Genomic DNA, 27449 nt, shown 5'->3' with positions numbered 1-27449 from the left:
TACTTTAAAGGTCAAGAGTATTTCCAATTTCTTTCAAAGGTTGTTCAATTATTTTTGCACTTTCCAACCACCGTAGTAATCAGACAATAACACCACATTGTTGTCTTTTTTTTTAAATGTATTTTAAATTTGATCGTAACACACTTTAATGCAGCATATATTTTAATCTACGTTGATTCCAGCGGAAATAAAATACATAAATTGTCTTAGCAGTTCCGGTTTGATACACAATCCATTAAATTTCTAAAATTTCCTGTCTGTCTATGCTTAAATACTATTATTTTCGTAACAAATTACACTTTTATTTCAAATATACATTTCTTTTCTTTTTTATATATACTTCCTGGAATATTTTTGCCAAAAAATATTATTCTATTTAAAAAAAAATGTTTCCGTTCATATTTAAATATTGTATAAGTCATTATAAATTTAAAGAAAAAAAAAAGTATTTTAATTAATTGATTGTTTTTGCTTTTTCCGGTAGTATCGTCTTGTCGCCGGAAGATGACGCTGCAGCTCACAGATGTCGCACACGTCGGTCCGTGGGTTCTTCCTCCAGGTCGCTGCCTCCCCGGGAGCACCACGCCCACGCCCGGGCGGCAGGAGGACCGAGCCCCGGGAAAGAGTGTCAGATTTCAAGCCCAAGTTTCCCAGATAGACGCCGGTTATTGTCTCCCGCTGCACAGTCGAGCGGAACTTCTTCGTATTGACAGCGTTGACTCTGGAATGTTCCGAGTTAACCTGAACTGACTCACCTGCACAGGTAAGACCTCACCTGAGTTCTCTTTCTTTTTTTAAAGAGGCTGTTCGCGTCCCTGTCACCTGAATCCCAAAACTTTTTTTTTTAATTCTCAAATCATTTGTAAAACAATGGCGACGTAGAAATGTCTTTAGCATCTCACGTATGACTCTAAATAAACCATAGAAGAAGAAGAATCCAAACTAACCATAGAAAAGGAAAATATTGCCTTAAAAAATATTTTATTTATCTTCTTTTGACACATGAAAATATAAGTATATATGGGATAGATAGAGAATTAATAACGGCTGATGCACAATTTCATTTCACAGTCGTTTAAACCAACTTTACTGAAGACACTTTATACATTTGATTTTTTTTTTTTTTTTTTAATTTTCTTTAAAGTTTGTCAATTTAATTTTGCACTTTCCAGCCACCACAGTTATCAGACAATAACACCACGTTATCACTGTTGTTTTTTATTATATTATTTTATTAGATTTTAAGACACCTTATTGCAGCACATTTTTAATTCTGTATTTATTTCATATTTTAATCTTACTTTTTCCCTGCAATTTGATTTTGCACAATATTCAATTTTTTGTATTTCGTTATATGCAGATTATTGATGTACAGCTCACCTTCTAAGATTAATAAAGTCGTTCCAGAAAATCAAGGAGAAGCCTGAACAAATAGAAATGTCTTAAGATGTTCCTTAAATGAGTCAGTAGATCATCAAGCGAAAAGAGAGAGGAAGATTGTTCCAAAGCTTAGGAGCAACAGCCTGAAAAGATTTCTCTCCTCTGGTCCTGAAAACTCCTGTTGTGTTATCAGTTTTATCTTTATCTTTAAAGTATATACTTTATTGAATATTGTTTTGATTGTTTAAGCGCTTTGTGACCCTGCGCTATACAAATAAAAATTACTAACTTACTTATTGTCTTATCTTATCATAGACTTCATTCTGATCTCTGTAGTTAAAAAATAATGTACCTCATAAAAGAGAGAGCGGCGGAAACAAACATCCTCCAGTGTGAAAGGGACCATTATATGGATATTGTGACATCTTGAAATCTCTCAACAGGATCTAGCTTAGATGGTCAGGAGATAAGAAAGAGTCTTGACTATTGTGAACTTGGATATAAAATGTAATTCTTCTGTAGCACTTTCATGGTTAAAAACTATTTAATTCATTTAAAGAAATCTGTATTTATCACTTATTATTCAATAGAATAATTCAAATATGGCACTTGAAGAGTCTTCTTCTAAAAAAACTCACATTAGTTGGTCCATTCATGCTTGAATTTTCCTCATATTATTGTGTATATTTTATGTTTAATTGGTTTTCAAGTGCCGCTCCCACAATGTTGCTCGTTTCCCCTTAACTCTTTGGAAAGTTAATTACTCAGCGATGTTGTATGTGTTGGTCTCGACTTGTCAGAATTCCGTATAGTATTAGTTTAATATATTCTTTTGTTCTGTAGTTTCTTCTGTGTACTACAGTTGGATCTCTGCTAAATGAACTTTCCAGACCTCGACTGTGAGAGCTTCACTCCACCAGCTGCTTGCTCAGTCTTGCTTCGAATGTGCGTGATTCACAGAGAAGACAAAAATAAGTGCATTTTTTTAATTTCTTGGATCAACCTGATGCTTCCTCCCAGTTTTTTATTTGTCCAATCTGCACTTGAAGGTGCATCCAACACATTATAACACGTCCTGATCAAGCCGCTTCATCGAGCTCTGGGCTTTCAAATCTGATGAACCCATGTTGTCGCCAAAATAAGCACGATGTAGTTGGAGATATTTTCCGTTATGACAACGTAAAACACACTTAATCGTACCGTTGATGAGTTTGGCCGGAGGGGTTTAGTGATTTAGGTTTGATCCTCACTACATCCTGTTGTTGCTGCTACGCATGTTTTAAGTTGATTTACAGTCACAGGAAGTGATGAAGAAAAGCCAAACTATATGAAATTGTATGAATCTTATTTTAGTAGATTTACATGTAGGCGTGTTAGAAAATACAGATATGTCACAATATACAGGTTTATATATACATTTTTATCGATTATTATATTTGGCTTTCAAATCTTTTTTTTTTACCACATTTTTTATGGTTTACAGTTTAGTTAAGTGTATTTAAAATAAACAAATTACTGTTGTTTTATTTACAAATGTTCACAGTGTTCTGTGAGATCCCTGCAATGACTCAGCATGAGAGGATACAGCATCTTTTAAAGCTGATGCTTGGACATACTTTGGTTTCAAAACTAACTAAAGCAGTTACAACTTCGTCAAGAGTCATGTGGTCTGTAAATTCTGCAACACGCAAGTACTTGACAATACTACAAATATATCCTTGATACTACAGTATCGTAATATCAATCACAGAATCCATTGCAGTCCTTCTTGTGATTTTGTTTACTGATATTTTGTCTTTGTATTGATAATAGATGAAGGAACTGTCTCGCCTGCAGTTAATACGAAACTCTTCTGTATTGTTCTAGTAGAAGAACTCACATTTCCCCGATCCTTAAAACTTCACTGGCTGCTTAAGACATTCTTATTTGTGCAGGCTTTCTCTTCATTTTCTGCGACTCTCCTGTGTTTATACGTATATATAGTATATATTTTAACTGTATATTGTTTTTGTTTGTTAAAGTACTTTGTAACAATGGTCTAGAAAGGCGCTTTAGAAATAACCTTTACTCTAATTTACTTACTTACTGATATGTCAATTTTCGGTGAATGTATTCAACAGTTGCACCTGTCTTGCTCATAGACCATAAATCTATCTTGAAATGAAGTTTCCATTGTGTGGAACTCGATTGAGTAATGAAAGAGCAACTGTTCAGGCTTTATAGTTTTGCTTCGGGGTACTTGTTCAGCAGGTATGTCACACCTGTTGAAGACTGATTTATCTACTCATTTATTTACTTGTTTATTTGAATGTAAATGTTGTTGGTTGAAGCAGTATATAGGAAAATAAAGTTTAGTACTTTATGTAAACTGGTCCCAATTTGTGTTTTAAGGGATTTATTTAGTCAGTGCTTAACTTAAATTACTTAAAGATCTAATATAATGGATGTGGTTCGGTGTCAAAGCCCTTTTACCTGTTTGTTTTATGAGCGTTTAAAAGAAGCGTTTGTGTCTTTATATTGCAGCTTTGTGTTTGTTACTGTGTCATTTAGTGAGTGTCACCATCTGTAATAGAAACGAGCGTAAAAGCTCCTGTGGCTGTAAAATGTGTTCCCACGGGAAAAAGATAGAAATCTGCCGTGGAGAATTTATATATATATATAGTTATAGATATAGATATAGTCTCCTTAAACAACATTTGTGTATTGGACTTTTGTTGGGAAATTCTATTGGTGTGCAAATACTGAGCCTGTTTTGATTAACTATGGTGCACATACAAATACAGTATATATATATGCATATTTTTTCTTATAACAACTTGGTTGTCCTAAAATTAAACAAAACCAAAAAAGTAAATGTCCAAATCAGCAATCAGATAATATTGTAAATACCCCTTTGTCTTTCTACGTTTCCAGAGACTCGTTCTATTTTTCTTCGTCCTCTGTTCATCATGCTGGGTGCCTTGCTGAGTCTTCTACTGCTGTCATCTGGAGTTCATAGTCAAGGTAAAGTGTTTTTTCAATGAGTATACTCAAGCTCAAGGTCATTCGACAAGTGATGTTCTGATGAAGCTTCATGAAGCAGTGTCATTATATTCAGAGTCCAGTAGATGGCGGTCTTTGCACTATTTTCCTTTTGTTTTGAACAACTTTTCTAATGAAATATCACCTCATTTGTAAACTGATATGGCCACCTACTGACTCTAAACAACATGACACTGTTTCATGAAGCTTCATCAACCAATCACTACCAATAATGTCCTTTAAATAGATTTAAAATATTTATATACATGTTATTGACAAGAAAATGGATAATATTACATCATAATATACATGTCAAATGTCTTTCTTTTTTGCCATAACACCTAATAAAAATAATAATAATAATATTTAAATAGAAAAAACAAAAGGAATCACGCAACTGTTGTTTGACTTTAGTTGACCACAAAGCATTATCGCAAACAGTTCAAATAAATAAAAAATGAATATATGATTTTTGGTTTTCTTTGAACCCTTTCATTGTATACATTATATTGTTTCCATTATTGCAACTCGACAGACTCTCAAACGTGCACCTTAAACACTACATTGGTTTGCATGGAAATAAACAATCGGAGTGTTATTCATTAAAAAAATCCAAAGCTCTCGTATCTTCCTCCACATAAATAGATGTTGTTGTATAGCTGCTGTTAGACTCCGACCCCGATCCGTCTTCAGATCCTCTGCCAGCGACCCGAGCTATAAGGTCCCGCCGAAGGCACCGACGTGCCCACACACACACAAACAAGCTTGTCAGAAAAAGGTCAAACGTCCACCAAAGCATGGAGACAGTTTTATACTCGACGCCTCCCTCACTTTTTCCCCTCCTTGTATCGCACAAAACCCCAGACACACTGTCATGTTGCTCCGCCATGACCTTTGACCGCTTAGCCCCAAGCCGGGTTCCTGTTCCTGTTTCCGTACGGACACTAGGACAGGGATGGCTTTGATAGATGGAGGGGCAGCTGGGGTTGGGGGTGGACGTCGGGATGGAATGAGGGGAAACATGAAAGATGCATCTTGTTGGGAAATCCCTGCTGGAAATCATGCAAATGAGAGAAGAGACTTGATTTCAGAGAGATGACAGTGAAAGGACTTGATGGAAAATTCAACTTTTTAAAGAGTTTCTCCTGAATTTAGAACTTTAGGTGCCAGTTTTTAAAGAAATGGATTGGAAATCCTTTTTTTTGTTATCTTGGATCAGACAATCCTTCTTGCTTTTATGCTTTTTTTATTTAAAAAAATCATTGGATTGGATCACCATGATCCAGATACGTATTTTTTAGATGATCAAATCTGGATTACCAGTGCCTTTAATGGAGCATTTTATATTGTGGGCAACTAGCAATTAAAAGAAAAAATTGTAGTGGGTCAGTTTAAGTGTGTTTTTTTTAAGACAAAATAAACATATCCACTTAAATTTGTGATTTTTTTTTTTTATGACCACTACTCTAAGCCACAACAAATAAACTGAACCTGAAACTGAAATAAACATATACATATTGGATATTTAAAAAAATGTATTCAATAAAAATAAGAAAAATGTTCAATAGTAGAGATTGTGACAGATTATTTTTTGTATTGTGTAATTTTAATTAATATACAGTGATAAAGGACAGACATATTGAATATATATAATTTACTTGTTATTGAACTCAAGGTTTATTTCATGGATCATCTTTATTTTGACTGTAATAAAAAGCTAATTTTGAAGTGTATATCAACTTTATCTACTTCATCACTACAATGGTCGAACAAATGCAAAAATAAAAGTATTAACAAAATATATACAAATTGATTATTTAACCCAAAAGTTTCGCTTTATTTTGTTTATCTAATTCACATTGTAAACCTACACCCTGTTAGAAACAGGATAATCCTTTTTTTTTAATCAAAATTCTCCAGATCCTACTTTAAAGCTTTGACCAACACAAGCTGAAAGTTAGATCCGGGTGAAAACTAGGGTTGGATTACAGAATCCAATCTGATTTCAGAATCCTTCTTTTCAACCCATTTTCTTCCTCTGTGGCTGGTGTGCAGGTCGTCTGAAACTAACGGTGCTGTCGGAGGACAGGCTGCAGATGAAATGGAAGGAAGCCGACGGACCGATCCAGGGCTACAAGGTCCGAGTGAAACCCATCTCAGGTGAGAGAAACACTGCTTGTGTCGCAGATATAATCAGACACAATGTTATCGTTGCACGTTATTTGATGTTAATCTAAAAACCTTTTTTAGTCTTTGGCATTTTTTATCTTCAGTTATGAATACACTCCCTGAAGAAGGATTTATGTGTGATTGAAGAACAGATAATATCATTAAGAACCAGTTTGATCTTGTTTAAATGTTTTAAAGTTCAACATAAAAGCTGCTTGAACATGCAGTATAAAAAAAGTATAACTACGTGCGACTTCTCAGCTATTATTGAACTCTTCAGTGTCCAAGTTCATATCCAAGTTAATAAGCGTGTTCTGCAGCTGTTATTGTTGTACGAGACACTCAAGGATTTCATTTCGTTTTTAAATGTCTCACAAAAGTCCGTCAAATTCTATTTCTTCGTATAGAAGCGAAAATGTAGACGTTTGTTGACTCAACAAAATAGTGCTGTGAATAATTCACATTACAAAGCAATTAAATGTCCTTGAGAGCTCAACTCAAGGTCAACATAGTGGTGAGCTGGTGGGCTGCGTCACAGCCTACTCCCACCAGTGTTCGATTGTGTGTGTGAATTGTTGTTTTGATTAAAAAAGTCCATGTCTGTCAAGCTCAAATGCAACACTTCTGGTTCTTCCCCCTTCCAGAGGTGCCACAGCCCGAGCTGATGCTCACCACGGTACGAGGCCGAGCCACGGTGGCCGGGCTGGACTCCAGCCAGGAATATGCCCTGCAAGTCCTCGTGCTCAACGGAACCACCGAGAAGCTCCTGGTCAAACGGAAATTTACACGTAAGATGCAAATCCACAAAAACAATGGGATTATTTGTGAGGATGAGAAGAAGAAAGAAAATATTTGATTGCAGTGGTCAGTAGCAGGGGTGTGTATTGGCAAGAATTTGGTGATCCGATGCGTATTACAATATATATTGCGGTACTTTAGGAACATATTTGTCGTACTTATCCAGTACTTGTACTCTGGTGTTGCAGGATTTACAGACCACATGACTCTTGACATAGTCGTAACTGCTTTCATTTGATTTGAAACCAAAATATGTCCAACTTTAAGAGCTTCTGAAGTCGACTGTATCCTCTCATTCTCAGTCTTTGCTAGGATCTTGTCGGATTTTACTGTTTCTTAGGACGTAATGACTGCTGCCATCTAGTGTGCCAGAAGTTTAATTACAACACAAAAATGTAAAAACGTAGTATATACTTGAATGTTATTTTTTTCAATAAACAACACAAAAAAGAAGAATGCAAAGTAAACGACTTATATTAACCTGTAAAATGATAACATTTTTTAATTAATTAAAAAAACATTAAATTTAAAGCGGATAAGCATTTCTACCACGTCTCTACCAAGTCTATGTCTATTTGTGAACCAGGCGTCTTTGCCGGTGTTCACTTCCTCCTGCTGCGACATCTATGAGCAGAACTTTGTGGGTGTGTGTGTGTAAGTGCCACCCTGACCAGATTACAGACCTGGAGGTCGTGTCTCTTTGAACCTAGTGTGTATTTTCACATGATTTAAGTGCGCTCTGGGTTCGCTTTACACTTGTGTTGCTGTAAAAAGCAGATGTACAAGCCAAATTACACGCTTGCGTTTTTTTTCCTCACACGGTGGTGTGAAGAGTCCGGACCAGAGCAGGAGGCGATGAAGAAACACGACCGGAACAAAACTCGGTATCATTCTTGGGTTCACCTCAGGCTCCGGGTTTTTGTTGCTTCAGTCAGCAATTATGGAGATTGCGGTGTCAGCCTTTTTTACTCTCAGGACATGTTCTTCTTAATGTGATTTACATGTCCTTGGTTTTACAGGAGGTGAAGATTGAATAACTTTTTCTCGTAGCCCGCGGCCGCTGCTCCGCGTGCCAACTGTAGTAGGTTACTGTGTCGAGTCGAGCAGGTCCGGACACGAGCGAAAATGCTTGTCAACATTCGTAACATGGGCTGTCACGGTGGAATGATGGCAGTCTGGGAATTCCTTCCTTGTTTGTCTTTGCATACATTATCCACCCTCTGGGCTTTTTTTTTTTTTTGTGGGTATTGTTCCGCACCGTTTCCCCCGGTTGTTTTTGCTTCTCACTGATCTTTAATGAAATCCTCGAAATGTATATTTCACCTGATAATGTTTCTGACATTAAACTTAAAGTTTAGTATGTCAAGGACATTTTATTGGTTTATTTAGTTTAACTAAACTTTTCTGCGTTCTTCTTTTGGTATCGTCTTGTCTGTTAAGAGTTTTACAAAAGTTTTATTATGGGATATTTTCATTAGTAGACATAGATTCATTTCTACATATGCTTAGCTCATTTGCAAAAGTTAAGTTTCTTGTTTTCCATTAAATAATTTATCAATTTAACCCTTTTAACCAACCTTCCCTGCTTCCATAAATACATAGGCAGTGGTGGAGGTCGTTCACCTTGACCCAGAGACAACACAAGGGATACCACAGACACTTTTGTTTCCGGGCCTTCGGTTGACCTTGACCCTGAGATAATACAATGGTTAAATACTTCCATTCCCGGAGTTCTTATATATAAATGTTCTTGCATTTTGACAAAAACCCAGCAGCAATAGTTAAGTCGGTTAAGGTCTAATATCTACATTTTTCCTGAATCAATATATTGGGTCAAGACATTATTTACCTCAAGGCTTTTCTATACATTTGTGCTTGCGTGAGAAAAGATAAGAACCAAAAATGACTGATCAGTCTAGGTTTTGGCCCAAAAAACAGTATATTTTCTAGGAAGTATGATTGTGTTATTGTCATTCTTGATCCAGCCTAATTATTTCTTTGTTTTTTCTCCCATCAATTTCCTTTTATCGACACCATTTTTAGTGTTATCTATTGTCTCTTATCTTGTCTTAAACACTTGAATATACTGTATATAGGTCACCATATCATCATAAACACTAATCTACATTAATTTGAATTATCTATGTGTCGGGCCCCATAAAATTACTATCCAGGCCTAATTTGGCCCTCCAGCTTTGAATTGATACACCGAGATAAAAAAAAGTACATATAAATAACACGTTTTCTTGAACTTCCTGTCTCCACTCAGTGGACAGTCTGCGGGAGGAGGAGATGATCCGTAATGGCGGCAAAGAGCAGAAGAAGAAGCTGCTGCCCGGTGGATCCGGGTCGGGAGACCTGGACGACGTGACGGAGGACTTGCTCGTCCTGTCGACGGTTCTCTATCCAGACACCAGAACCACCACGGCTGCAGCGACCACGGACACAGGTACGAGTTCAACCTCTAATAATCCCACTTTAAACTCAACACAAGATCAGGTATTTTGTTAATGCCTTCATTATCGTAGTATTTCTCCCTACAGAGGCGCCAGCTACAGAACCACCGCGGCTCGTCCCCGACGAGACTCCGGAAAAATCCACGAGAGAGAAACGAAAGAAGAAGAAGGACAAAGAGCGGGATCGTAAAGGAGAGAAAAAGGAGGAGAGACCTCGAACAGAGCCAGTTACCGGTAAGAACTGCTCGTCTTCTTAACCAGAGAACTGCAGGGATCAAAGGTCGGGATTTGTTTGGATGACAGTGTTTACACCTGAGAGTGTAAAAACCAACGACTAATGACAGGACCAGTCGTTTCCCTGCAGGGTTTATGTTTCTCTTCTGGAACTCACCTCTGAGAGGGACTTCATGTCGGCACATGTAGGTTTAATGTGTCATGGTTCCTTCGCAGGCGTTTCTCCGAGGAAGCCGTACGAGTGCGACACCGATGCTGCAGCAGAGATCGTGCTCCTGGTGGACGGATCCTGGAGCATAGGACGGGCAAACTTCAGGAGGGTCCGAGACTTCCTGGAAGGCCTGATGACCCCGTTTAAGATCGGTCCAGACCACATTCAGATCGGTGAGAGATCGGGACGTTCTAGACTCGATCTGAAATGCTACAGGTTTCACTTGATGTTACAATCTCAAGCTTAAACTCTTATTTAATCCTTGTGTTTTCTCTGGGTCAAGGTGACCCGGAGGCCTGAAAAAAATGTGTTTGTGGTATCCCTTGGGTTAGATCGTTTACCTTGACCAACAGACAACACATAGGTTAAAAAAAGTTTTTGGGAAAACAAGCTGGTTTAGAAATATTAGCAGATGATCTGTACTAAAGACACAAAAAATCAGGGTGTCAAACATTTACTAACTATATTTAAAGTTCAGTACGATCTGAAATATGTTAACTCATCGGTCAATCTCTTCTTAGGCAAAGGTTCCTAAACGTCTCGAAAATAACACTAGTCTATGGCTTTGAAAAACACAATAATTCTTCAAAATAAATCAAGTTTATTTCATTACCTTAATCACTTTTCATTATTTATTATTTGTTCAGACGAGGAAATTATTAACCGGTGTTTTTTTTTCACTCAAGCATGTTTATGTTCACGGCAATTGGTTAAAACGTTTTATATTATATTATATTATATTCCATTTTTCCTTTCCCTTGCAATTTTCCGACCCCAACCACCAGGACCCCACTTTAAAAACCACAGTTATAAGACAGTGGTTTAAGTTAATTACTGTCTCAAATGTGTGTAGTTTTTTTTCAAAGATATTTTTCTTCTGTCAAGCAAAATTAGTCTTTGACTCTTGACACATCAAGACGCTCGTTCCAGTCAAGTTCACTTAAATAATAAAACTCTAAACTAGTAGAAATGAGTGATTTATTTTGACCTATTGGATATGAAAGTCGGTCTGCGACTGTAATGCAAATATATATCTAAGATAAATGCAAAACCAAAATAGTTTACAATAGTAAAGTGATTTAAAGATACACATCAATGTTGAGATCAAGATGAGATTGAAACATACGATAAACGACGCATCTCAAACCAGTCGATTTGGAAGAGAAAAGGAAGTTGTCACTGATTTTTCCTGGTTCTGTGTGAAGGCCTGACACAGTACAGTGGAGACCCCCGCACCGAGTGGCTCCTCAACAACTTCACCAGCAAAGAGCAGCTGCTGGAGGGCGTCAGGAATTTCCGATATAAAGGAGGAAACACTTTCACAGGTAAATAAAAATTATTTAGGAGTAGATTATGTAAGGATTAAAAAAAATATTAGAAGATAGATGGATAGATGGATGGATGGATGGATAGATGGATAGATGGATGGATAGATGGATAGATGGATAGATGGATAGATGGATAGATGGATGGATGGATGGATGGATGGATGATAGATGGATAGATGAATAGATGGATAGATGAATGGATAGATGGATAGATGGATAGATGGATGGATGGATGATAGATGGATAGATGAATAGATGGATAGATGGATAGATGAATAGATGGATAGATGAATAGATGGATAGATGAATAGATGAATAGATGAATAGATGGATAGATGAATAGATGGATGAATAGATGGATAGATGGATGGATGAATGGATAGATGGATAGATGGATAGATGGATAGATGGATAGATGGATAGATGGATAGATGGATGGATGGATAGATGGATGGATGGATGAATGGATGGATACTCCCCTCACTCCCCTCGTGCACCCAAATGACGAAGCGCGACAAATTATTGAGTCCCTGAGTCTATTAGTGTTGCATCTTGGGAGGAGCATTCACATTCACAGATGATCTTAAATCTATATAGAACAGTTGACAGGAATCTCACATCCATGCCTAGGTCAGGCGTTGATCCATGTCATGGAGGAGAACCTGACCCCCGAGGCCGGAGCGAGGCCGGACACTCCGGTGTTCCTGGTGCTTCTCACCGACGGTAAATCTCAGGACGACGCCATCGCGGCGGCCAGCCGTTTGAAAAGCGCCGGTGTGGAAATCATCGCTGTAGGTAAGAGATGAAGTCGCATGTTTTGCTGGAGCTCCGGTCTATATTTTAACAACTCGTGTTTATTTTAGGAGTGAAAAACGCTGACGAGGCCGAGCTGAGACAAGTGGCGTCGGAGCCGGTGGACCAGAACGTTTACAACGTCAACGACTTCCCTCTGCTCAGCAAGCTGGTGGCCCGGCTGGTCCACATACTGTGCGGCAGGATAGAAGACCGGAACGTCATTAAACGTAACTCTTCTTTTAAAGCTCGGCGGCACCGTTCGTAGATTTAACTTAACTGGCTCGTTCAAAGCAGGACCCACACAGGATCCCGTCCTCTCGTACCCGAGTCCTACTGACCTGCGCTTCTCTGGCCTGAGCTCCAGGGAGGTACAGCTCCACTGGACCGGTCCTGACAAAATGGTCGAGCAGTACCGAGTGGTGTATCACAGTGCAGAGAGCCAGAGTCCTCAAGAGGTGAGACATCTTTTATTAAACAAGGTTCTGGTAGGAGTGTGTGTTAGCAAGAATCTGAGGATACAATACGTATCATGATACAAGGACAACGATCCAATATATTGTGATATTGTAGGAACAAGAATATATTTGTAGTACTGTCGAGTACTTGACTCAGACGACATTGACGAAGTAGTAACTGCTTTCATTTGTTTTATAACCAAAATGTGTTCAAAAATCAACTTTAGGGGTCTGGGTTTCTGAGACCACAGGGTGGTTTTCTACCGGGGTAGAGGGTGGGATCTTTCTTTGTTTTTGTATTTTACCTTTTATTTCATTTATTTTGTGTGTGTGTGTGTGTGTCAAAATGTATGTCTTAATATCTGAAAATCAATAAAAAGATGTTTAAAAAAAATAAATAAAATCAACTTGAAAAGATGCTGGAGTCGGCTGTATCCTCTCGTCCTCAGTCGTCGCCAGGATCTCCCTGGAAGATTAGACAAAAATATAAATAAATTGTTAATATAAAAGGATTTTATTTTACACACATTTTATTTAAGTATGAACTATAAAAAAAATATGATTAAAATAAAATATGAGTTAAAAGTCAAAGAAAAATAAAATGAACTTACGGTATTTTAAAAATATATGTATGTAATAATTTCTTTAACTCCTATGTATGAGTGTATTATTTTTTTTCCTTCCAATCTGAATCTATTTTAATGATCTTGATTTTTAAACAATCATCTGGTGGAACTCATCATATCACATATCAAGGGATGTTTTCTTTGATAGCTGAAGATGATAGGTTGACAGAGCAGTAACACATCAAAGCCAAGTGAAAATGTTCTGGCCTGGTTCCCAGGTGGTCCTGGATGGGTCCGAGTCCAGCGTTCTGCTGCAGGGTCTCTCCTCGCAGACCCTCTACCACGTGTCCGTCTTCCCGGTGTATGAAGCCGACGTGGGCGTGGCTCTCAGAGGAACGGTGACCACACGTACGTTCCAACCCTCAGAATGTATCACGTTCCTGCAGACATTCATGGTGACGCTTCCCTCTGGTGTCCTCTCTGCTAGTGTCCTTGGCCATGCCGGAGAACCTGGAAGTGACTCCCTCCTCCTACAGCTCGCTGAGAGTCAGCTGGAAGGCAGCCGCCGGTGCGACACACTACATGATCCTCTACTCGGCGCTCAATCACGGAGAGCCGGACGACGCCAAAGAGGTCAAAACTAGATCCTTCTCTGCAGCAGTGACTTATTCTAGTAACACATTTAAACCTGTCGCCGTCAGTTTAACCATGAGCCTCGTTGTGTTGTTTGCAGGAGAGGTTTGACGCCGACCAGACTGTTGTGGAGCTGAACCAGTTGCTGCCGTCGACCGACTATTCTGTGACACTTTACGCCCTTTACGACGAAGAGCCGAGTGACCCGTTCACGGCTGTCGCCACCACATGTGAGGCTGGACTTGAAGTGTCTTTGAGAAGAAGAAAAACTGTTGTTTGTTAAATAGTTTATTACAATATGTGACAATTAATAGTAACTAGTGTTCTATAGATTTATTCCTCTTAATAAAATATATTTTTTGATTCTTTTAACATTTAACAATAAGACATTTGGGACATTTCTTACAACTTATTTCCTATCTTTTTTACTTGTTTCTTAGTTTCCTTTTTAGTTTCCTTCCTCTTTTTCTTTTTTCCTATCTTGTTTACTTGTTTCCAATTTTCCTTTTCAGTTTTCTATCTCATTATCTTTTTCCCCATCTTGTTTACCTGTTTCATTATTTCCCACCATCCCTTCAGTTTCCTATCATCACCTTTTTTTTTCTTACCTTGTTTACTTATTTACTTTCTTGTTTACTTGTTTCCTAATTTCCTTTTCAGCTTTCCATCTCATTTTCTTTTTTCCTACCTTGTTTACTTGTTTCCTAGTTTTGTTTTCAGTTTCCTATCTCCTTTTTTATTTTTTCCTACTTTGTTTACTTGTTTCCTAATTTCATTTTCAGTTTCCTTCCTCTTTTTCTTTTTCCCTATCTTGTTTACTTGTTTCCTAGTTTCCTTTTCATTTTCCTTCCTCTTTTTCTTTTTTCCTATCTTGTTTACTTGTTTCCTAGTTTCCTTTTCAGTTTCCTTCCTCTTTTTCTTTTTTCCTATCTTGTTTACTTGTTTCCTAGTTTCCTTTTCAGTTTCCTTCCTCTTTTTCTTTTTTCCTATCTTGTTTACTTGTTTCCAATTTTCCTTTTCAGTTTTCTATCTCATTATCTTTTTCCCCATCTTGTTTACCTGTTTCATTATTTCCCACCATCCCTTCAGTTTCCTATCATCACTTTTTTTTCTTACCTTGTTTACTTATTTACTTTCTTGTTGACTTGTTTCCTAATTTCCTTTTCAGCTTTCCATCTCATTTTCTTTTTTCCTACCTTGTTTACTTGTTTCCTAGTTTTGTTTTCAATTTCCTATCTCCTTTTTTATTTTTTCCTTCTTTGTTTACTTGTTTCCTAATTTCATTTTCATTTTCCTATCTCATTTTCTTATTTCCTATCTTGCTTACTTGTTTCCTAGTTTTATTTTCAGTTTACTATCTCCTTTTTTATTTTTCCCCACTTTGTTTTCTTGTTTCCTAATTTCCTTTTCAGTTTCCTATACCTTTTTTTTCCTACTTTGTTTACTTGTTTCCTAATTTCCTTTTCAGTTTCCTATACCTTTTTTTTTCCTACTTTGTTTACTTGTTTCCTAATTTCCTTTTCAGTTTCCCATATCTTTTTTATTTTTCCTACTTTTTTTTTACTTGTTTCCTAATTTAATTTTCAGTTTCCTATCTCATTTTCCTTTTTCCTATCTTGTTTACTTTTTTCAATCTAATTTCCTTATTTTCTATTCCATTCTCCTCTTTTCTAGTTTCCTTCCTCCTTTTTGTTTTGTTTCCTTTTCTTTTTCTTTGTTATCATTCTTGTTTCCCGGTTCCCTTACTTGTGTACTTAATTCCTAGTTTCATATCCTTTTTTCTCAGATTCATTCCCTTTTCCTTGTGTTCTAGTTTTTTATAACTTTTTTTCTATCACTTTTCATTATTTCCCATCTTGTTACTTTGATTTTAAAATACATTTTGATTTATTTGATTTCTTGTTTCCTAGTTTCCTTCCTAATGTCCTCGTGTCCAAGTAAAAAAAAAAATTCCTATTCTGTTTCCTTTCCTTGTTTCCTGCTTTAATTTTCCGTTTCCTTGTCTCCTGTCTAGTTTCCTTGTTTCCTAGTTTTAGCATGTATAGAAAATAATTAGGGATATAATCTTTTTTTGTAATTAAACTAAAAACCTCTACACAAAAAGCAACTTCAAGGCATGAATTCTTGATAGTACGTGATCTTGTGTAACAAGAAACAGGCAAATGTTGCTGTACAAACGTGTATCAAACATACTTATCCAAGTAGTTAGTAGTAGTAGTAAAAGAGACAAAGTATAAAGTGTATTATTTATTTTAATTTTATCATGAAATGAGTCAAATCAATTCCAGAAAGTACATCTGTTTAACCTCCTGCTGCAGTTCCTCTTCCTCCACCGATGAGTGTCCAGTTCCCGGTGGTCAGCCACAGCGGTCTGAGAGTGACTTGGGTCCCCGGAGACTCGGATGTTCCCGGTCACAGAATCACCTACAGCACCAACCACGGCAGTGAAGTCAAACAGGTACCACTGACCACTGCGTCCACTCTTGTCCTCTGATAATCACTCGACCCTCCCCTCGAACCAGGTGGAAGTCACGGGACTGAACTCCGTGCTGGTGCAGGATCTGTCGTCTCTGTCCAGATACCTGGTGTCGGTCCAGTCCCAATACCCTCAAGGGCTCTCGGCGGCGCTCACCGCTAACATCACCACGTGTAAGAAGATCGTTCACCAGGGATCCGTACGTGTTTTGATATCTGGTTCCGTCCCGCAGTGAAGGTGCCGTCGCCGTCGGACTTCAGGGTGACCAACTTCTCCGGCAGCGACATCACGGTGCGATGGCAGGCGGCGGCCGACGACGTCGTGTCCTACCTGATCAAGTGGATTTCCCTCAGCGGAGGGGACCTGAGACAGGTGACCCCTGGATCCATGGCTCTCAACTTGAACTCTCTCATGATGGAGTTTGACGTCTTTTCTGGTGTCGCAGCTGAAGGTGAGCGGCGAGAGCCAGGGGGCCATCCTGGAGGGCGTGGAGGACAACAAGGAGTACCAGATCTCTCTGTCGGCGCTCTTCGGTGACGGAGCTCAGAGCGAGGCCGTGGCCACGCGCTACAGCACCCGTGAGTCACGCACTTTGTTTTTCAACATGATGAGTCGGACGAGGAAACGTTCAAAGAACATCACGATTCCTTGAATTCAGGGACCATGACAGTCTACTAGTACTTCTACTACTACTACTACTACTACTTCTACTTCTACCACTTATTCTACTACTACTTCTACTTCCACTACTACTTCTACTTCTACCACTAATTCTTCTTCTACTACTACTACTACTTCTACAACTTATTCTACTACTACTACTACTTCTATGTCTACCACTTATTCTACTTCTACTATTACTACATCTACTATTTATTCTACTACTACGACTACTTCTACCACTAATACTTCTTCCACTTATTCTACTTCCACTACTACTTCTAGACTACCAGTACTTCTACTTCTACTTCTTCTACTTCTAATACTTCTACCACTTTTTCTACTACTTCTAATTCCACTACTACTTCTACTTCTACCACTAATTCTACTTCTACTTCTACTTCTACTACTACTTCAACGTCCACTACTACTTCTACTTCTGCCACTTATTTTACTTCTACCACTTATACTACTTCTACTTCCACTAATACTTCTACTTCTACCACTGATTCTACTTCTACTACTTTTTCTACTTCCACTACTACTTCTACTCCCACTACTACTTTTTCTACTCCTAATTCTAATTCTACTACTTCTTCTATTTCTACTACTAATTCTACTTCTACTATTAAATCTTATATTTCTACTTCTAATTCTACGTATACTTCTACTTCTACTACTAATACTACTGCTAATTACATTACTTATACTACTACTAATTGCTAATTGTACTTCTAATAGTTATTCTACTACTACTTCTACTACTACTTATTCTACTTCTACTGCTTATTCTACTAGTTCCAGTATTTTGTACTCTTTTCTATGAAAAAATCCTGAAAAAAACATGTTTTCTGTGCTTGTCTAGTATCGGGGGGCGGACCGTCCAGCGTATCCGTGTCTGAGGAAACCCCCGTCAGCTTGACCATCAACTGGATCCCCCCGAACGCTCACGTCCTGCAGTATCGCGTCACCTACACTTCACTGACGGGGACGGACAACCAGGACAGAACCGTAAGTCAATTATAGCATGTACCCAGTATCTTAACTTTTACATGTTAATTTTTTTTTTCTTTTTTAAAGGTTTTGGTTCCTGGTATGGAAAAGCGTGTGGTGCTGGAGCCACTTCAGCCTGACACGCGCTACAGCATCCTGGTCACTGCAGAGTACAGGAACAGAGAAGGAGGCAGCAGCTCCACGCAGGGAAAGACTGGCAAGTGAAACGTGTTAAAAAGTTTTCATTATTCTCAATAAACTCTGACATATATACAGTAAATTGATACATTTTTTAATGTTTCTATGTAGCCAGTCTCCGGGTCAGCAGTGTGAGTGTGGTCCGCTCGGATCACTCCAGCATCTGTGTGTCGTGGAGGCCGGTGTCTGTCGTCGACGGATATCGAATAATCATTCAGTCTGTGAAAGGTAAAGAGAAATGTCCGTGTGTCGTGGACAAATAACAACGTGTCGTTTGTCTTTGTGTTTGTAGACAAACAGACCAAGGAGGAGGTCGTGGATGAAACCAGCAGCAGCCACTGTTTCACTGATCTACAGCCAGAGACGCTGCACCGCATCAGCGTGCATTCTCTTCTCGGGTCAGCAGAGGGCGCAGCTGTCACCATCTTGCACCCAACAGGTTCCACGATGTTATATTTGCTCTCCTGATGAATAAGAATGAACAATTTTTAACAATTCTATTGGAATTATGTTATGAATACATTTCTTAAATATTTCCATCCTTGTATTTTAAGTGTTTGATGTTTTTTCAGCTGCATCTCCTGCTAGAATTCCAGTCAATCCACGGATATATGCAGTCCATAATGAAGGTGAATATTTGAAGCTTATTTATAATATTTTCAGTTATGGTTTTCAAATAATTTGTAGTTTATTTTCCCATGTGTCAATCGAAAGTGTACGATACTGGGGCTGACACCGATATCTTTTCACTTCAACACATAGAACACATCTTTAATTTTAATTTCTTTAAGCTTCTCCAAGCTTTTTTCTTACAGAGAAAATTAATAGCAAATAATTTCCTCTGTAAAAGGAAACTTTCTAACAAGTAACACATTGTTCTGATGTGTTTGAAAATTATCAGTAATCCCTAAATTATCAAGCATGGTTATCAAATTGGCACAACAAGACAAAGCATGTTTTTAAAAGAATGATATGACGCAGTACCTATGTGTATGCATATGTTTATAATGATTTATAATATAATCATGTATTTAACTAATTCAAATTCATAAAAAAGTTATCTTTTTATCTGACAAAAAAGTACCTTTTTTCTCCCACAACACGTCCCTTTTGGTCTTATAGTCTGTCCTGAGGTCACCATCAGAAACAGCATCGTCAAAGGTCAGTGCAGCACAATTAAAACATTTTTTAACGACAACACATAGATGAATCACAAGTTTTTGTCAGGGTTCGACATGATGGAGGCCTTTGGTCTGACACCGAGAGCTCACTCGTCCGTGGAGGGAGTCGCGGCTGAACCTTTTGTCTTCAACACTCTCCCGACCTTCACCGTGTTCAGAGACATCCAGCTGACCCAAAGTACCAAGTGAGACCCTTCACACACTTGTTATTAGAAATAAAAAGGTTATTTTCTTGTCTAAAGGAGCTGTCTCGCCTGCAGTTAATACAAAACTCTGCAGCGAGAATTCTGACCTGATCTAGTAGAAGAACTCACATTTCCCAGATCCTTAATAAAATACATTTGAGTCTTGTTTTTACCTCCATCACAGCTGTTTCACTGGATAAAACTGCGTGAACGACTTCATGATTTGTGTTTGTTCATCAAAATTTTTGTTTCCAAGATTTCGACTCAACCATTTCCACACTTTCTCCCCAGGTTCATCCATCCTGCTGGTTTCTCTCCAGAACACACCATCAGCATCTCCTTCCGCATGTTGCAGGAAACACCCCGAGAACCCTTCGCCGTCTGGCAGCTCACTGACCTCGACTTTCAGCCCAAGATGGGCATCATTCTCGACCGTGAGCCTCTTTTTCAAATGATAAGAGTAAAAGAAAGATGCTCAGCACAGACACTACTTTTGTGTCGTCATGAATCTCGAAAGATTCCTGATTGTCAGGTGCAAACTTTAACTTTTTTCTTTTCTTCTTCTAGCGACGACCAAGCACCTGGTGTACTTCAGTCTGGATTACAGGGGGGAGGTGCAGGAGTTGACCTTTGACCAGCGTCAGGTCCACAGGCTCTTCTACGGTAGTTTTCACAAGGTGAGTAAACGCCTGAGGAATGACACGGATTTATAACTGCCTGGTGTTAAAGTTCTACCATGTGAAATATTGGTAACAAGTAGTAACTAGTCAATAAAATGTAAGATTGAAACCATACATATAATAATTATTTCAGATCAGAATACATGTTTATTTGGAGTTTCTTGATCCACATTAAGAGCATAAACCAGAACTGTGATCCGATTGGATCAGAACACAATCTAAAATTCCTAAAGGAAACATTTTAAACTGTCTTAATTTGAGATTATGTTTCCTTAGTTCAAGATGAACATCTTCAAATTAGAAACATAGTTCAGGGCAGGGGCCCCTAATATATTTTGCAACACAGACTAGTTTCATACATAAACTAAACATTAAGTGCATTCTAATATTATCTAAGAATAATGCTGAATCAGCAGAAGCCCCTATCTGGCGTCACTACAAGGAGATTTTTTCACATAGTTTTTTTTTTTTTACTATTTTGAACTACTTTTCTTCACCGAATTAAGATCTTGACATGTCAAGAGTCACAGGCTAATATGACTTGAGATTTTCTTCAAAAATATAACACCTTTCAGTGAGTAAAAATCAACACGACACGAATGAAACGATTGATATTCTCTTTCTTCGCCTCCTGGTTAAAAAAAGAAAATGACTTGCCGACCAGTACCTGGTCCCGGCCTGGTGGTTTAAGGCAGTGGCCTTCAACTTTTTGTCTGCGACAAGAGGCATTTTTGTGCCAGAAATAGGCACCGGAAGAGGAGAAAAAAGGATTTAATTTCTGTTTTGGTCTATATTTCTGTCTGAGAAGTGTTTTATTTTGGAGATTTTCCTCCAACCTTGCGTCCACTTAAGCCTCTTCAGTTGAGGAAAACAAATAAACCTGAAAACTAGGAAAAACAAGTAAAAAGCCAAACACCTTTTGAACTTTCCCGGAAGAAAAGCCCATTTATCTGAGTCCCCTTAAGGGACGACCCGTGTCTACATTTAACAGGTCTGTGGTGAAGAAATGTTGGAGAAAACCCTGGTTTATGGAACTAGATAAAGAAGACAAGAAGATGTGCCTGAAGCATCTGTTAGTAACAAGTAGTCGTGGGTTTATATTTGACCTCTGTCTGTCGCTGATGTTCATCAGGTGCACCTGACAGTCACTCAGGTCAGCGTCGCCTTGTCCGTGGACTGCCAGCGTGTCGGCGAGAGACCCGCTCGCCCTCTGGGCAGCCTGCCCACGGACGGCTTCGAGATGCTGGGGAAGCTGGTGAAGACCAGAGGACCCAACAGCGGTTCTGCTCCGGTACTCCTCACTCTATCGCCAAGTCAGTGTGAAAAAGAGTTAACGCTGTCTTTCACAGTTCCAGCTGCAATCCTTCGAGATCGTCTGCAACACCACCTGGGCGACGGAGGACACTTGCTGCGACCTGCCTGGAGTGGTCAGTCTCGTCCTCGTCTTGTTTTTTTTTTCAACTATTAAAAGACTGAAAGAGTTTGTCACTGATGTCGTCGTCAGAGAGATGAGGAGAGTTGTCCTCCACCGGCGCACTCGTGCACCTGTTCCACCGACATCCCCGGAGCCCCCGGTGACACCGGACCAAACGTATGTCACCGACTCTGGCCATTTTATTTCCGATCATGATTCATGCTCGTGTTCAAACCTTCCTGCAGGGAAAACCAGGTCCACGTGGTGACAAAGGTGACAAAGGAGAACAAGGCCAGAAGGTGAATCTTCTTTTCTCTCTCTTACTTCATCATATCTGATTGAAAATATGGTACAAAATGTCAAAGTATATCAATTATGTCAGCATATTGAAACGTAGAATTTAATTTCTAAAAATATAGATATTGATATTTTATTTTTTTAATTTTTATTTCATTTTATTATTTTGATTTGTTTAATTCAATACGTTCTATTTTGAAAGTTTATATATGTTTTTTAAATAACGGAGTAAAACAATTAATATTTTCAAATAAGTACATTTACAAGTTTTTTGATTATATATTTTTAATTATATATATACCAGTATATATATATTTTTTATTATTATAGCTGTTTCAATTAAAACTATTTCGGTATAATAGTGCCAGCATTTTTATATTGAATTGAAAATGGTACAAGTTAAAAAAGAAACATTGAACTATTGGAATTTAAATATCATACTCTGTGTTTAAAAAAAAAAATTAAAATTGTAAATGTATATACATCCAAAAATCTTAAATAAAATCTAAAAACCATTGGATTCAATTCTTTAATGAACAATAGAATTCTTTAAAAAAAACATTTCAAAGATTAAACATTTAAATGTTAAGTCCAAACATCCAATATTCCGATGGAACTGATCTACTTTTCTGCAAAAACCCAATTTAAACATAAAACCACACTTTTATTTTCGTGTGGATAGTTTTCAAAGTCAAAAGGGTTCAGAAGAAGAAAAAAGAAACCACCGACTGTTTGTTTAAATGTGTCTGCAGGGTGAAGCGGGTCCTCCTGGTAAGACGGGCTTTGAGGGAGGTCTTGGTCTGGTGGGTGACAGAGGTCCAAGAGGATTGGCTGTACAAGGCAAAGCAGTAAGTGCCCTTTAGCTCAGCTCACACGTATGTCGATTGTTGATTCCATGTCAACTGCTTTCTGAAGGGTCCACCAGGTGCAAGGGGGGAGAAGGGAGATCCTGGACGAACAGGAATTCAGGTAAATCTTTACACACAGAGCCTGTTAAAGCTTCTCTTCAGGTGATGATTATCTTATGTCAACGTCCTCTTCCTGCAGGGTGTACAGGGACCTTTAGGGCCAATAGGAGAAGAGGGGCCCCCGGGTCCCAAGGTAATAGTTGTTACAATATTTGATGAGGTTTGTGCATGTTTGAAATGTGTGATCTCTCGTGCAGGGTATTCGTGGTGTTGAAGGGAACATGGGACCCCCAGGCCCCCCTGGAGAACAGGTGAGATTGAATGACATAATTTTCAGATTATAAAGATTATTATAAAGTATATCAGATGTGCCTTATGTGTTGGTTCTGGTTGTTGCACAACTTTAATAAACTACAAAGGTGAGACTCAGAAGTATTACTACCCCCTGCCTGGTATTATTACTCCACAATGCTCAGTAGTATTATGCTTATTAGTATTGCCCTGTACTATTACTCTGCGATGCTCGTAGAATTACTCACCAATGTTCAGTAGTATTGCTACACAAGGCACTGTAGTATTACTCTGGGATGCTCCGTATTATTACTCTGCAAGGCACCATATTATTATCACACAATGCTCCGTTGTATTACTCCATTAGGCTCCATAGTATTACTCTGTGATGCTTCTTAGTATAACTCTGTGATGCCCCTTAGTATTACTCCATGATGCTCTGTACTATTACTCCATTAGGCTCCATAGTAGAACTCCGTGATGCTTCTTAGTATTACTCCGCGATGCCCCTTAGTATTACTCCATGATGCTCCATACTATTACTCCGTTAGGCTCCATAGTATTACTCCGTGATGCTTCTTAGTATTACTCCGTGATTCTCCGTACTAATACTCTGTGATGCTCCGTACTATTACTCCGTGATGCTCCATACTATTACTCTGTGATGCGCTGTACTATTACTCTGCGATGCTCGTAGAATTACTCAGCAATGTATAGTAGTATTGCACCACAAGGCTCTGTAGTATTACTTTGGGATGCTCCATATTATTACCCTGCGAGGCACCATATTATGTTTAACCACACGTTGCTCCGTTATATTACTCTGTTTGGCTCCATAGTATTACTCTGTGATGCTTCTTAGTATTACTCCGTGATGCTACATACTATTACTCCGTGAGGCTCCATAGTATTACTCCGCAAGCCACCATAGCATAACCCCGCAAAGCTTGTTGTATTACTCCGCGTTGCTCCATATTATTTTTCTGTCATGCTCAGCGGTTAGTCTGTGAGGCTCTATAGTAAACAGTAGTATTACCCCGTAATCATCTGTAGTATTACTCCGTGGGGCTCCATATTATTACCCTGTTGTGCTCTGCAGTATTACTCTGCAATGCTACATAGTATAATTGCATTGTACAAAAAAACCATGGTAACATTTTTGATCAAACAAAGAAAGCTATATTGAAATTTATATAATAGCATTTACTCCTTTTAACTTCACCACAATCTACTGGTGAAATTATTCATTTTGACTCATGTTTTTAATGTAGTTGAGATGATTTTTCATCACAGGGTTTCCAAGGAATACCAGGACACCCAGGAACAGTTGGTGATCGGGGCTACTCCGGAGTAGTGGGTCCGAAGGTGAGACCACAGAGAGGAATCTGTACACGATCATCTCAGACTTGTTACTCATTTGTGTTTGTTTCTTGTCATTTCCAGGGTCTGCCGGGGAATCAAGGCGAAAGAGGAGACAAGGTATAGTAGTAGATACTCTGGAAAACTTCAAATTTCATGTCAATCATCGCGTCACTTTTCTGGGTTTACTTTGTAAATAGTTTTAACATTTTCGCATTTAACAGTTTTACTGCTGTGTACAGGGGGAAGCACAGTCCATGGCGCTGATCTTACAGTTGGTCACAGAGGCTTGTGAACATCTGGTCCACAGTAAGTCTTCCCTCCATCTTCGGATTCCTCTGCAACATTCACAAGTTTCCACCACTGCCATCCTTCATTTCCTGCTCTCCTTGTTCAGAGGAGACAATAAAACTGGACACGTTCATCGATGGGTTGAATAAGAAACCGGCTCCTATCGAGGAGCCTGTGGGGCCCCCAGGGGAGCCAGGAATATCAGGGCCCAGGGGTTCACCTGGCTTGAGGGGTAACCAGGGTAAAGTTGGATCGAGGGGGACACCCGGTCGGCCGGGGTACCCGGGAGAACAGGGTATGATTTGCTTTATTGTTGAGGTTGCATCTGTCTCTGAAAACCGTGGACTCACGTCAGAAACTTGTCACTTCAGGAAGAAGAGGGATGCATGGAACAAAGGGCGGGGCAGGGGCCAATGTCCAGGGACCAACAGGAGTCAAAGGGTTCGCAGGCAAGTCTTTGCCTTTCAGATCTTATTCCATCAGTCTTTTAAGGATTATATTATTTAATAGTAGTGTATGTGTAAAATAAAATGATTTGATCTTTTATTTAAGATAAATATACAAATATTCAAAGCATTTTTGTGCTGCAATTAAACTTGCGGCCGCCAGATGGCAGCAGTCATTAGGTCTTCCGCAGCTAAAGGAACAATAAAATCCTGCATGGTCCTGGGGATGACTGAGGACGAGAGGATACAGTTGACTCCAGCAGCTCTTAAAGCTGATTTTTTATCATATTTTGGCTTTAAAACAAATTAAAGCAGCCACGACTTTGTCGAGAGTTATACCGTCAAGTACTCGAACACGTCTACAAACGTATATATTTGTCTCTATAATATCGCAATAAGGTAAGGTAAGGTAAGGTAAAACTTTTTACCAATAGCCAGCAATTTTTCATAAACAATAAAAAAAATAAAAAAATAAAAAATAAAATAAAATAAAATAAAATAAGAAGAAGAACATGAAGAGGAAGAACAAGATGACACAATCTAAGTCTAAAGACAAAGACAAAGAACATAGGTCAAGGAAAGAAAAACAACAAACACAAAGGATACAAAGACTAACATGGAACAGAACATCCAGATACTCTCACTGCACTCCTGCCCCCGAACTCAGAATTGTACAATTTAATAGCCCGAGGAATGAATGAGTCCTTGAGTCTATTTGTTTTGCACCTGGGAAGGAGCATTCGTGCACTCATTCTGCTTCTCTGCTCACTGATGACAGTGTTCAGAGGATGACTGTCATCATCCATGATGGACAGTAGTTTGTTCAATGATCTCCTCTCAGCAACTAGCTTCATTCCAACCACAGAGCCAGCCCTCCTGATCAACCTGTCCAACCTGTTGACACTCCTCTTGGACACATTTCCACCCCAACACACCACAGCATAGAACATGACACTGGCCACAATAAATTGTACCTTGATCCTTATCGTTATGCAGTATTCTTGGTAATACACACCCCTACTGTGGTCATGACTTGTGGTGTCGTGGCAGGTCCTGTAGGGGAATCAGTACTCGGAACACAAGGACCCAAAGGAGCTGAAGGAAAACCTGGACCACCAGGAGTCCCTGGCCTCGCTGGCCAGCAGGGTGAGATCGGACCGCCGGGTGTTTGCGACAACAGCGGCGGCTGCCACCAGGCTCCACAGCAAACAGGTGAACTTTAAAGATAATTAAGATAAATTAAGCCTCAAAAGGATGAAAAGACAATACAAAGACTCAGACATTGTGTTAAATATACAGTGAAATATACAAATACAAAGAATAATGGCACCTGAAATAATGTTATATCTGTCACACAGGTGACCCTTACTATGGCTACCAGCCCTGAGCGTTCTGTGACAAGCCTATAGCAAGGTGAGGAGACGCTATAACAGTCTGCTTCAGAGCGTATCCTGGTTTCCATGGACCTTCGCTGGGATCGAAAACCAGTCGTGGCTTGTCGCCTCAACTGCCACCAGCTGATGACACCAACGGAAGGAAGCCTGTTTTTGACTGCTGAGTGGTGAACTTATCAAGCCATTAAGAAGGAGAGGCCTCGTACGAAAACCTTCCCCCCGCTTGTCTCAGTATAAAGTACTGTCTTAATAGTCGCATTGAAATCTCAAGTTACTGCTGTATTAACGTAACTGTGCACTGTGTCAATGCCTTTGTTTTTTTATGTTCCATGTATTCCACTGTTAACCTGAATTGCCTCAAAAACGATAGACAAACATCCGGTTGTTTTTTAATGGTCTAAAGATACTGTGAGATAGTTATTTTATATTTGTATAGTATTTACAGTCATGAGTATTTTTGCCTTTTTTTTTTACATGTTGAAAATAAAATATTTTATTGTTTTTTTGTGGGTTCTTCTTTTCAGTAAATAATCAGTCGTTTTGTATAGTAACAACAAATGTATTAGTTGACTTTACCACAGCTTATAGTAAAAAATAAAAATAAAAAACTTAATTTGAAAGTGACGATCC

The 27449-nt window shown here is 38.8% G+C and overlaps 1 protein-coding gene across 1 annotated transcript; it reads left to right on the top strand.

The window, feature by feature from the left end:
- Window positions 1-640: 640 nt before the first annotated feature.
- On the top strand, window positions 641-27303 carry LOC148059562 (collagen alpha-1(XX) chain-like). The gene is made up of 42 exons (XM_087781317.1): window positions 641-763; window positions 4294-4383; window positions 6457-6561; window positions 7215-7358; window positions 9638-9817; window positions 9912-10058; window positions 10275-10442; window positions 11475-11594; window positions 12228-12392; window positions 12461-12619; window positions 12687-12847; window positions 13692-13821; window positions 13901-14046; window positions 14147-14276; window positions 16365-16504; window positions 16569-16695; window positions 16755-16894; window positions 16968-17100; window positions 18048-18193; window positions 18263-18392; window positions 18485-18601; window positions 18666-18812; window positions 18946-19002; window positions 19496-19534; window positions 19601-19739; window positions 20031-20173; window positions 20307-20416; window positions 21552-21710; window positions 21769-21846; window positions 21924-22010; window positions 22079-22132; window positions 22883-22978; window positions 23046-23099; window positions 23178-23231; window positions 23296-23349; window positions 24623-24694; window positions 24773-24808; window positions 24931-24997; window positions 25086-25274; window positions 25351-25428; window positions 26476-26637; window positions 26784-27303. Exons 2-42 carry the CDS (start codon window positions 4329-4331, stop codon window positions 26810-26812), a joined length of 4647 nt encoding a protein of 1548 aa, XP_087637443.1. The 5' UTR covers window positions 641-763; window positions 4294-4328; the 3' UTR covers window positions 26813-27303.
- The last annotated feature ends 146 nt before the right edge of the window (window positions 27304-27449 follow it).

Source organism: Callionymus lyra, chromosome 19 (assembly GCF_982586985.1).
Source record: "Callionymus lyra chromosome 19, fCalLyr1.hap1.1, whole genome shotgun sequence".
NCBI lineage: Eukaryota > Metazoa > Chordata > Actinopteri > Syngnathiformes > Callionymidae > Callionymus > Callionymus lyra.
This window is presented reverse-complemented; position numbering and strand designations above follow the sequence as displayed.